The 12973-nt window shown below is 48.0% G+C and overlaps 1 protein-coding gene across 2 annotated transcripts in view; it reads left to right on the top strand.

Annotated features, from left to right (window-relative positions):
• ncln (nicalin) overlaps positions 1 to 4880 on the top strand; it is a 47014-nt gene extending 42134 nt beyond the window's left edge. Inside the window, exons 14-15 of one of the 2 annotated variants that reach the window (XM_086004498.1) lie at positions 2052 to 2130; positions 2718 to 4880. In XM_086004498.1, the coding sequence (XP_085860624.1) occupies positions 2052 to 2130; positions 2718 to 2777 (139 nt within the window). In that variant the 3' untranslated portion in view covers positions 2778 to 4880. Of the gene's footprint in view, positions 1 to 2051 lie in introns of both variants that reach the window. The other variant, XM_086004497.1, reaches the window with a different exon arrangement.
• The last annotated feature ends 8093 nt before the right edge of the window (positions 4881 to 12973 follow it).

The raw sequence follows: 12973 nt of genomic DNA, 5'->3' as shown, positions 1-12973 counted from the left end.
AATGTACAGCTAGATGTGGAAACTGGGAACGGTTGTAGGCTGAGTTGGCTGGTAGAGGGAGCTACAATTGGCTTCAACGAACATTTGTTGAGGGTGGAAAAATTTGCCCGAGGTCCTACTCCCGATGGTTAACCAGTAATTCCTACTGAAGAGTGCGCGTGTGTGGACACGCAGCGAGCACTGGATCAGGCTCAGTTGTGAAGTCATCCACAGTTGAATAGCCTTCCAGTACTCACTGTCTAGGCTCGCATATTGAAGAATGGTCACTTGGGTGAATTTGTCAGAAGGCTGTCTGAAGAGTCCATGCCTTCAGAAGATAAGACGCAGGAGGACAATGTGCCCACGCTGCCGCGCAGCAGTCCGGAGGTCCCGCGCAGGCTGCTCAGTGGCTTTTACATTAAGAAACCGTGCATGCGTAAAAAATTTGAATGGGCTGCGCAGCCAGTTATAGGGACCGTGCACACACAAATTATGCAGGAAACATTGCTGGAGGACTGCTAGTGCATGTCGAACTGTACCCCAGCACGCCAGTGCTTGTAAGAGAAGAACAGAGGAAATCAAGACTGTAGATTGAACAGTGATAAATTCTGAAACTATTACAGTACCATCAACTGTCCCATTAGAAGCACTTATGGTTGATCTAAAGATTCACGGCAGACTAAATTGGTTGTTTACCAGTTACTAATACAAGAATGACGCTTGTTTTCATTGTTACGTGATTTATTATGGAACAATATCTCCACATTACTGGCCGTTGTTTCAGATTTGATTATTGGTCCCTGATTGATTATCACGATTGCCAGTAATCTTTTTCATATTTTTCAAATCTAACCTTTCCTCCGATTTATAAATAATTAGATTAGATTTTTTCCCCCTAATCCTGTTTCCTTGTATAGTTTGTTAGCTTTTTTTGCACAATGTGCTCCATACGTGGGATGGACTTTCAGACCAGGGTGGCGGAGACAAAATCCCACCTCAAGAAATGGCCGGAGGTTGTGATTGAGCTTAGGATAGGTTGAAAGGCTTCCTCATCCACATCCATATTGTGATTCATGGTGTAAAGAACAGGCTGCAGAATTTAAAATATGTATTAAATACATTTGTCTAGTTCCTATGGGGTTTTTGAGAGGGGGTAAGATAGACAGCACCACAGGCCTCCACATACATGTGGCAATATTTTCACGAAGAGGAAACTGATGCATGGGTGGATAGTGAACTCCCCTACACCTCAAACCTCCTTTGCACCTAGGTCCCTGTTCACACACTCTTGTCACCATAACGTAGACTATTGTGCATTCTTCCCCTCCACTTTTACCATTGCTGGCGGAGCCTTTGCGCCTGCAGTGAAATTCTTCCCTCAAGGCACTCCATCTTACTCCCTCAAGCTGTACAGCAACTTGCATTTATCCAATGTGAAGGTGCTTCACACTAGCGCTATCAGACTGAATTTGTCACCGAGCCACACAAGGAGATATTGGGATAGGTGACCAAAAACTTGGTCATAAAGGTAGATTTTAAGGAGAAGGGAGAGGCGGCGAGGTTTAGGAAGGTAAATCCAAAGCTTGGGGCCCAGGCAGCTGAAGGCACGGCCGCCAGTGGTGGAGCGATTAAAATCGGGGATGCTAGAATTGGAGGAGCGCAGAGATATCTCGGTGGGTTGCAAGGCTGGAGGAGGTTCGAGATAGGGAAGGACAAGACCATGGTGGGATGTGAACACAAGGATGGGAATTTTAAATGAGAGACTGCTGGACTGGGAGCCAATGTAGATCAGCGTAGAGGTGATGGGTAACAGGACTTGGTGCGAGTTATGATATAGGCAGCAGAAGTTCATAAACTGCAAAATCTTCAAGCAAACCATCAGCGTTAGGATACTTTAAATCGCTTTGAGCATGACTCTGTCACCTTCCCTATCTCTTCTCCCAAGCTTATGCTCGATGCCTGATTTTCTCTTTCTTCCCCCTCCCTTTCCCCCCCCCCCCCCCCCCCTGGATTTCAGCCTCTCCTCCCATTAGCCATTTAAATGACACTTCTTCAATATGTTCTCTTTGTAGAGTTAAACCCGCCATCTTCGATCTACTGCTGGCGTTGTGTATAGCAGCGTATCTAGGAGTTACCTATGTTATTGCCCAGGTGAGTGAGTATATGACCCGACTACGGAGCAAATGGGGAGCGGGCTGCTCAGCTTTACCCGAGTGAAGTTGCCCAGCGCGGGGACGGGATAAGAGTTCTATCGGCGAGAGTTATTGACCTTTTCCACATCACTACAGGAAACACTTTTTTTTAATCCGGCACGGATGGGACCGGCGTGGTGCCGGTTTATCAAAAAGTCCGGATTACAGAGAGGTATAGTAAAAGGTACGAGAGCCCCGTACACAGCAACAAATCCAGGCGTCCTTGTTGCATAGCAACAGGTGCAGGAACCCTGGTTAACGGCCACAGATCCAGGAACGGCCACTAATATGAAGTAAAACTTACTTGAACCTACTCCTGAATTTTGCCGGTTAACAGAGATTTCCGGTTATTTAGGTGCCGGTAAATCGAGAGTTTCCTGTATCTGCATACCTGTACAGCACAGGTGTGTAGACGTCCACTGAGCAGAATTTGGCTTTGATTGTGATGTTGAATTGTACCCCACGCAGAGAGTCGGCAGCTTCAGGATAGGAAGGGGGGGAAACTCTTAACTGAAAAAAAATTGGCACTTTTTTTTCCCTTTGCAGAATTTTGGCTTGGTTTACAACACAGTGCGAAGGATTACTCTGAAGCAGAAGCAGCACTAACGCCAGAGTCCTCTGCTCTCGTCGCCTTCACGTGGTAGAAGGATTCTTCCTGTACAACCCCCCTTATGTTGTCGTGGCTGGATCCGACCTACAGCACTGAGCCAAATCTCTCTGATTATGCAGCGCCAGCAACTTCTTGAGGGTTGGAAGATGTTCCATAAATAATGGCACTATTACTATTTGACTTTTACAACAAAAAAAAAACTTTATTCTATTTTCACCCACATGCAATCCATATTAAGCACTACCCAAAACCTGGTCACTTGCCCTCCATTGTACACTTCATAAATTAAGAATTTCCTACATAATGAACTCAATCCAGGTTTGAACGCATGGATATATGTTTGTTGGTTGTCATTTGTTTAACCCAGTCTACTGGCTGTAAGGGTCCCAGATAAAATGAGTTAGCGGCGAGCACAGGACTGTCCATAATTCAGCACCAATTACATTTCAAAGTGGCCACATAGGCACTTGTATGGAAAATGTTTCTGCTGTGGAGTGGGGAGGGGGAGGAAATATCGAAGCCTTTTGTCTTCATGGGCCATGTATAAAAGTACCATGGCGCCCCAAGGCCACACACCATGGTTAACTTCACTATATCCTAAGTTGCTAACACGAACAGACCTTGATGTTCTGATTTAGCACGAGGAACAGCCTTCACAAAATGTTTAGGGCCAGAATATTGAAATTGGAAGAACTAGCATAGAAGAAATGTTTGCTCAGTTGCCTGGGTTTGGGAGACCTGGATTGCCAGTTCTTGGTAGACCATGTGTGGCCCTCGGCCTGCAGTTTGGACCTCCCTGCACTAGGGGGTACTCTCCTGAGCTGGAGGCTGAGGCATGTTGTTGGGACACAATAGAGGAAGCTTTATTCTGTGTCCAGTCGTGCTGTACCTAATCTGGATTTGCCTGATGCTGACACTGGCTCCCCAAAATGGAAAGTACTCCCATTTCCCAATACTTGCGTCCCTCACCTTTTTATGAGCGCACAACTTCACAGGTTTTTGTCTTTGTTGCATTATGAGTAAACCTTTTTTTTAAATGATTTTGACTGCTGATTAAGGCTGTGCAAATTGGCTAATCTAAATAATTTTTAAAACCCCTGTATGTACAGATTGCACCCTAGTGCAATGCTTTGCTGTTGGTTTTTATTCTTTCAGTGAATCTAAATGAACCGTGCCAAAAAAATGAAAAAATTGCACAGGCTTAATTTGGTTCAAGTGAGTGTCAGCAGGTAATTCAACTGAACGGCCGAAGCCATTCCATTTTTAGCAATGTCTGTTTTCCAGCAGGGATCAGGAGTGGAATCCCGAGCTGATTTCCATAACCTCCCCCCCCCACCACCACCACCACCCCACTCCACTCAAAGCCCACGGACACACAGAGCAACTGTTACACCCCAAAACAAAAGCAAAATACTGCGGATGCTGGAAATCTGAAATAAAGCAGAAAATGCTGGAGACACTCAGCAGGTCGGGCAGCATCTGCAGAGAGAGAAACAAAGAGAAAGTTGCACCCCAGCTGCACTTGCGATCAGTTAACTTCGCACTGCCCAGAGGTTGAAGCTGGGACCTTCCAGTCTGTGTCTTCACCTGCCAGGCCATCGTGAGAGCCAAGTTCAAGTTAACATAACTGGGATCGGGGCCCACCTCCTAGCGCTGTTCCTGTGAAGAGGTGAGTCACTAAATCTAACGTTGAACAAAAAAAAAACCTCAAACATATCTTCCTGTCTTTCAACCCAAAAGAAACGGCATCTTCCTGTCTTTCAACCCAAAAGAAACGGCAGCTTCTATCCCAACATTGTGATGTGCTATTTCATTCCTCGTCACATACTGCAGTGAATGCAGAACATAAGTATTTTCTTTTGAAACTTGATGGGACATTTTTTTTCCATTTTAATTGCTGCATCTTATCCTGAACTTTTATTTATGTCTGTAATGGTTATTTGTTGAAAATCATTGACGTTGATGGGGGTTTTTTTTTCCTGATATGTAATGAAATGGATTATGGGATAACAGTGGAGCTGTATCGAACACTGACCTTCATCATGACTGTTCTATACAGCAGGAGGGGAAAAATAATAAAATTTGGGACAAAAAACTGACTGAGCAGCTGACGTGTTTGTGTTTTTGAATGTTGCTCTGGTATTCAACAATATTTAAAAAATGTCATCCATGTTTTCATATCCCTGCGTGACCTTCCCCATCCTACCTCTCTACCCTCCTCTTCCAGCCCTGCAACTCTCCGAAATTTCTGCGCTCTTCCAATTCTGGCCTCTTGCGCATCTCCAATTTTAATCGTTCCACCATCCGTGGCCGTGCCTTCAGCTGCCTAGACCCTCAGCTCTGCAATTCCCTCCCTAAACCCCCCTCTCCTTTGATGCACCTTAAAACCTACCACTTTGACCAAGCTTTTGGTCATTTGTCCTAATATCTGCCTGTGTGTCTTGGTGTCAAATTTTGTTAACGCTCCTGACATTTTACTACGTTCAAGGCGCTATATAAATGCAAGTTGTTGTATTCTCCCCCCACCACCACCACCTATTTCTCACCAACTCTCTTGAAGACGCTGACTCCTACACTTTCACCAGTTCCAGCAGGATCTCTGGTGTCGCAGCCAAGTGACCGCTACTCATTTGTGAACCTAGATGGTGAAGGTCGCCAGGCCATTGGATCATTGAGGGCTTCGCTGTTGCGGTTTGATCCTGTCCTGGAATAAACGTGCTTTCCGGAAGGAATTTCCGTCCGTCTAGCAATCGGGGAGCTTCCCACCTCCACATGCCAACAATAGTCTCCGTTCTAGTCCACTCACTGCTACCTTTGATGGAGGTCAGCCATCTCGGCACAGATAAGAGATTGAACCTTGAATCCGTCTAGTCCATATGGCTTGGTGCCATATCAGTGGATTTGGCTCCTTGGAAGATCCGAGACTGCAAAAGTTGCTAGCGTTGGTGACTTGCCATAAGAACATTTTTTTAGGAACAGAAAACGTCTTTCATAGCCGTAGTGTTTTTTATGCTTTACCTCACTGCCTCCCTACCTGTCTTCTCACCACATCTCTCGATCCCTCTCCTCTTCGGCAAACCACCTAATTTGCTGCTTTAATTCCCCTTTAATCTTTCTTCCCCTCCACTTGAGCACCATGATGATTTTGTTGTGAAGATCTTGCAAGCCTTTTTTTTTTAAATGCAGGAAATACTTTTAATTGGAGGAATTGCACAATAAAAGATTGTTTATTATTTGTTCTCTGGATGTGGGTGACAATAGCAAGGCCGTGTTTTTGTTTTTTTTATTGCCTATCCCGAGTTGCCCTGGGAAGATGATCGTGGGCCTTCTTCAACTGCTGCATTCCTTGTGGTGTTGATTCTCCCACATGGTGTTGGGTTTGGTTGGGAATTTCAAGATTCTGACCCAGTGCTGATTAAGTACTGGTGATACATGTACAAATATGGTAATGCAGTTCCCATGATCTTGTTGCCCTTGCCCTTCTGGGCGGTAGAGGTTGTGGGGGTGGGAGCTGCTGTCTAAGTTTTTTTTTAAAAAGTGTGAAAAGAGCACATTTGACTTTATTACGGGAAAGGATTAAAAGAGGAGTAAGTTTATTAACTTATGAGGGAAAATGTTCATGAAAAGGTCATCAGGCTCAGCATGTTGATCCTTTTTTAGATTTGTGATTAGCTTCTCTGTCCTTTAAACCCCTTTTAGAAACCACATCTAATTGCTTTGAAGTGTCAGCTGTGGCCCAGTTGGTAGCACGCTTGCCTCTGAGTCAGAAGGTTGTGGGTTCAAGTCCCACTCCAGGGACTTGAGCACATAAAGCTAGGCTGACACTCCCAGTGCCGTGCTGAGGGAGAGCTGCACTGTTGGAGGTGCCGTCTTTTGGATGAGACGTTAAACCGAGGCCCCGTCTGCCACCTCAGGTGGACGCAAAAGATCCCCGGTGACCTGGCCAATATTTATCCCTCAACCAACATAACAAAAATAGATTATCTAGTCATTATCACATTGCTGTTTGTGGGAGCTTGCTGTGCACAAATTGGCTGCCGCATTTCCCACATTACAACAGTGACTCCACTTCAAAAAAATACTTCAATGGTTGTAAAGCGCCTTGAGACGTCCGGTGGTCGTGAAAGGCACTATAGAAATGCAAGTCTTTCTTTTGAACTTGTACTGTTTGCTTCAATAAATCCTGGTAACTTATTCCCCAACTCGATTACCACTTGGGGAAGACCTGCCTGCTCCTCACTTCTTGCTCTTAACTTCCTAATTTCTAAGCAGTTTTTCCATTTGGATTTTAGAGGGATGTTCGTATTACTGATACCTGATGTGTAAGCCGCTCCGAACCAATGTGAAGTGACTGATGGAATAGTCTTTCCCAGTGACCAATCTTGGTGAGTCTGGCAAGTTCACTGCAGAAGTACCAGCAGGTGCACACGAGACCTGTGTGCTGGGGTTGAGTGGCATAAGCCCCTCTTTTATTCATTAGTGGGATGTGGCAAGGCCAGCATTTATTCGCCCAGCCCTACTTGCCCTCGAGAAGGTGGTGGTGAACCGCTGCCTTGAACCGCTGCAGTCCGAGTGGTGAAGGTGCTCCCACTGGGCTGTTGGGGAGGGAGTTCCAGGATTTTGCCCCAGCGACTAAGAAGGAATGACAATATATTACAAAGTGAGGATGCTGTGTGACTGGGAGGGGAACTTGCAGGTGGTGGTGCTCCCATGCGCCTGCTGCCCTTGTTCTTCTAGGTGGTAGAAGTCGTGGGTTTGGGAGGTGCTGTCAAAGAAGGGCAATATAAAAGCAGTTTAACTTGTGCCCCTTCGAGTTGGAATCCATTACCATATGATTGGAGCAGCTTTTGTCAATCAGCTTGCAATACATGGCACTGAACAGCTCGAGAATAATAGACATGTTGGTACCTAGGATGTGAAGCAGTATTTTCGAAGCAGATTGGCTTCCTGCTTTAGTTTCCTTCACAAAGTTTCTGGAAGACACTGTCACAGTAAACGCAGTTTCTAATTCATGTGGTAGGAGGCCAGAAGAAGCGTATTTTTTAATAAACTGTTAGCCAGGGTTACTTAAATACTTCACACTGAATATCATGCGTTTGATGTGCTCTCCTGTTTTGCATTATGTGGGAGACAGGGAATGGGTAGGCTCAGTCGTCACACCAGGGCCACTCTACAGATCAACTAGCAGCAGGAGGCTGACTCACTAAGTTGTCAAAATGTGATTGCTCATTTCGCAACCTGCAAAACCTATCGCCTTCAAGCCTTCTTACCAATTTTCTCCCCTCCTTCTTACCCTCTTCTCCTCCCCCATTCTCCGCTCCTGAAGGCATTGACCTCTTGTAGGGATAATGCCCCAAGTAGACATGATGTGTGAGCTTTGATAGTGTGGTATCGCAACGGAGCCTGGTCTTGTCTGTACCCGACAGCCACAGGCAGCAGTTTCCAGCAGGGGTCACTTATCCACTCAGGAGTGGGAACCCATGCTAATTTTCTTTGCCCTATCCATTAAATATTCTAATTTATACTTCCAGGTTTAGGCTCGGCGTACAAAAGCAAAATACTGTGGATGCTGGAAATCTGAAATCAATGCTTTAAAATACTCAGCAAGCCAGGCACCATCTGTGGAGAGAGAAACAGAGTTAATGTTTCAGGCCGATGACCTGTAGACTCTCTGTCTGTGTCTGTGTCTGTGAGGATTCTTCAATCTGTTTAAGAAGACACGCTGTTGCCTGCCCTGTTCACATAAGAAACAGGAGTCGGCCATTCAATAAGATCATGGCTGATCCAATCTTGACCTCAGCACCACTTTCCCGCGCTCTCCCCATACCCCTTGTAGTTCAAATGTCTGTCAATATCCGCCTTGAATATATTCAATGACTCCGCCTCCACAGCTCTGGGGTAGAGAATTCCAAAGATTCACAACCCTCTGAGAGAAGAAATTCCTCCTCATCTCCGTCTTAAATGGGCGCCTCCTTATTCTGAAACTATGCCCCCTAGACGCCCAGATTCCCTGTAGAGGGCGCCGCACTGAAATCGATCCCTAATTACCTGAAATTTCCCCTCAAAACCCCACAAAAAGTCTTTAAGGAGCTATGATCTGCCTTCTTCGCCACTGACTGCAAAATCCAGGCTGTTGTCAACAAAGTGTGATGGGGAATGTTTTACATTAAGTAAGTGTGACAGTGATTAGGAAATGTGTGCTGCATGCCAGACTTTTAATATAAATAAGATATAAAATCAGCCTTTCCCAATGGCGTGGTGGGTATAAGCACCATCCAGTACTTTTTCTAAAGCCATACAGACGAGATTAAATTCTTGGTCCATGCTGACCTCAGCCAGGGCAGCATTTGGGGTCTTGCAATTACCTGTAATTACCAGTGCACCTGGCCCAGAGAGAGGAAACAAAAATCAACCAGAGTGCCCACTCCTTGCTATCAGTGACCCTCCGGCAGGAAAGTGTGTGTAAGTGGGGAGGATCAGTCTCATCTATGATGCTCCCTCGCAGTCCGATATCCTATCGGCAGGTGCTGTCGAGGCTCACGCATGAAGGCTGACCAGTTGGCCAGGTCACTGCTGGACCTGTACCCCGACAAATGTCAAAACTTTCGGGAGAGATGGGCGGGGGGGGGGGGGGGGGAGAAGGCCGGAAATTGGTTCAGCTGTCAATTTTTTTTTACTTTTCAGAAGCAAAGTACAAAATGCAAACATACTGCTACTGTCCTCCTCCCTCCTTCCTGCAGGTCCTCCCTGCCTGGGTTTCATAGGATGCATTGTGGTCCTCCCGACCTCGCTGTTGGCCCGTGCCGCACCTTCTGTGATGAAATATATTCCATTCATCACTGCCTGTTTTCTGTGTCTTGTAACTGCCTGCTTTCTGTGTCTTTTCCCTTCCCCCAGTCCTCATGTATTATGTATTGGAATGTGCTGGAACTGGTTGTGTGCAGGGCTCCGCCCATACCTGGCTCCTTTGTAATCTAACTTCAGTCGGGCATCAGCCTCCTGAAGGTAGACATCTCTCTATTTTACGTGTTATGTTCTGAGTTAATAAAAGCCTTACTTTTGTTCTGCTAACTTCGAGTCTCGGAATAATTGAGGCACATCAATTTTATTAACTCAATTTTCAACACTATGGATCAAATCCTGAAACCCGAACGTTTGGATTTGGATCAACATGCTCCGGACGCATCAGCACGCTTCGGACACTGGTTTGACTGTATGGAATTCTTCCTGGACAATTCCACAGCCGTCAAAGATGCTACGGACACTGCGAAGATGAGACTCGGAATGCTACGGAATTGGGTAAGCCACCGGGTTTACCCCCTCATCCAAGACGCCGATACGTACCTGGCCGCCTGCAACACCTTAAAGGCGCATTACCAGCAGCCTACGAATGAGGTGTATGCTAGGCATCTACTCGCTACTCGCGCACAGCGACCTGGGGAATCGGTGGAGGAGTTCCTAAGCATCCTGAAAAAGCTTGGCAAGGACTGTAAGTGCCGAGATGTAAAAGCCGCAGTGTACACCGACGAGCTTGTTCGCGATGCCTTTATCACAGGCCTCAGCTCCACTCACATCCGGCAAAGACTGCTGGAAAAAACGGGGTTGGACCTGAAACAGGCTGCGGACACCGCGCGGTCCCTGGAGATGGCCCAGAGAAACTCGGACGCCTACTCTTCAGCCCGCGCCGCCCACGCCGCCACATGTGCGCCGAGGGCGCCGCCATCTTGGAAGGCATCTTCCCCGCCCGGCAGCCCGACACCGGCGGGGCCCAGCTCTCCCCCCAGAAGCCCTACGACAGCCGCGACGCGTCAAGGACCCAACTGCTACTTCTGCGGGCAGCCAAAGCACACCAGAAACCTGTGCCCGGCGAAAGGCACCACCTGCTTTAAGTGCGGTAAGAAGGGGCACTTCGGGAAGGTGTGCAGAGGGAACCCCGCCGGAAAACCAACCGCCGGAAAACCCGCCACCGCCGCGTGTGCGCCGTGGGAGCGGCCATCTTGGACGCCATCTTGCCCGACCTCGTGGGGTCCGCCATCTTATGAGCAGACAGCGTGGACGCCATCTTGTCTCGATCAGGGCCCTACAGTGGCATCGGTCACAGTGGACCAGACCAGGCCGCATCCGCTATCCAAATCAATGGTGGACATCGAGGTAAACGGGTGCCGGGTTAAATGCTTAATTGACAGTGGAAGCACGGAGAGTTTTATCCACCCTAAACTGGCACAACAACTCTCCCTAAAGGTGGTCCCTGCTCAGGGTACCATCTCTATGGCCGATAAAACCCAGACATCGACCATTCTGGGTTACTGCACGGTACAATTGTGCGTTAACGGAACTGTGTATGATAATTTTAAAGTATTAATCATGAAGAATCTATGTGCGAGCGTGATCTTGGGTTTGGATTTCCAGTGCAACCACCAAAGCATCACGCTCAAGTACGGTGGGTCCCAGCCGCCCCTCACAGTGTGCGGTCTGGCTACCCTGAAGGTAAAGCCGCCTTCGCTATTCGCGAACCTTACCCCTAACTGCCGGCCAATAGCGACCAAAAGCAGGAGGTACAGCTGGGAGGACAGGCGGTTTATCGCGACCGAGGTAGACAGGCTCCTGAAAGAGCGCATTATTGAACACAGCAACAGCCCGTGGCGCGCCCAAGTGGTAGTGGTAAGGGGTAGCGAGAAGAAACGGATGGTGATCGACTATAGTCAAACGATCAACAGGTACACCCTACTAGACGCCTACCCGCTACCCCGCATATCAGAAATGGTGAACCAAATCGCCCAATACCGGGTGTTCTCCACCATCGACCTCAAGTCAGCGTACCACCAACTCCCTATCAGACCAGAGGACCGCCCGTACACCGCCTTCGAGGCGAACGGACGCCTCTACCAATTCCTCAGAGTCCCCTTTGGGGTGACGAACGGGGTCTCGGTCTTTCAGAGGGAGATGGATCGCATGGTCGATGACCACCACTTGCAGGCAACCTTCCCCTACCTCGACAACGTCACCATCTGCGGTCACAACCAGCAGGATCACGACTCGAACCTCGAGAGGTTCCTGAAAACCGCACAAAAACTCAACCTCACCTATAACGAGGACAAGTGCGTTTTCAACACCACGCGCCTCTGCATACTGGGCAGCGTGGTGGAGAATGGGGAAATCGGACCAGACCCCGACCGATTGCGCCCCCTACGGGAGCTGCCCCTGCCCAACACTCCCAAAGCCCTGAAAAGGTGCCTGGGGTTATTTTCTTACTATTCCCAATGGGTCCCCAACTACTCCGACAAAGCCCGCCCCCTCTTGAAAGCATCCTCTTTTCCGCTCTCTGCTGAGGCCCACGCCGCCTTCAAAAGCATTAAGCAGGATATTGAGCGGGCCACGCTACAGGCAGTGGACGAGAACACTCCATTTCAAGTGGAAAGTGATGCGTCTGACTTCGCCTTGGCGGCCACCCTCAACCAGGCGGGGCGGCCCGTAGCTTTCTTCTCGAGGACCCTCCAAGGCCCCGAGATCAGACACTCCTCCATGGAAAAGGAGGCCCAAGCCATCGTGGAGGCAGTGCGCCACTGGCGCCACTACCTAGCCGGCAAACGCTTCACCCTACTTACCGACCAGCGATCGGTAGCGTTTATGTTCAACAATAAACAGAGGGGGAAGATTAAAAATGATAAGATTCTTAGGTGGCGGATCGAGCTCTCCACTTTCGAGTACGGGGGAGGTTTAAACTAACTTGGCAGGGGGATGGGATACAGAGGGGAGCTGAAATAGGGGGGGATGTGCTGCCAATTATGGAGGAAAAAACAAGTCAGCTTGGTAGACAGGGCAAATATATAAGGGCAAGGCTGGATGGCATCTATTTTAATGCAAGGAGTCTTGCAAATAAGGTGGATGAACTGAAGGTGTTGATAAACACATGGGAGTATGATATTGTTGCTATCACGGAGACATGGTTGAGGGAGGGGCAAGACTGGCAGCTCAATATTCCGGGGTACAGAATCTTCAGGCGAGACAGAGGGGGAGGTATAAGAGGAGGGGGTGTCGCAATATTAATTAAGGAGTCAATTACTGCACTAAGGAGGGATGATATATTAGCAGGGTCCTCTAATGAGGCCATATGGGTGGAGCTTAAAAACAAAAAGGGGGCAAGCACTTTGCTGGGAGTGTACTATAGGCCTCCAAACAGTCAGGGGGAGAT

Source organism: Somniosus microcephalus, chromosome 13 (genome assembly GCF_052327205.1).
Source record: "Somniosus microcephalus isolate GS21.2 chromosome 13, FLI_Smic_1.0, whole genome shotgun sequence".
Taxonomy (NCBI): domain Eukaryota; kingdom Metazoa; phylum Chordata; class Chondrichthyes; order Squaliformes; family Somniosidae; genus Somniosus; species Somniosus microcephalus.
The sequence above is the reverse complement of the archived record's forward strand: the minus strand, read 5'-3'. Positions and strand labels throughout refer to the sequence as shown.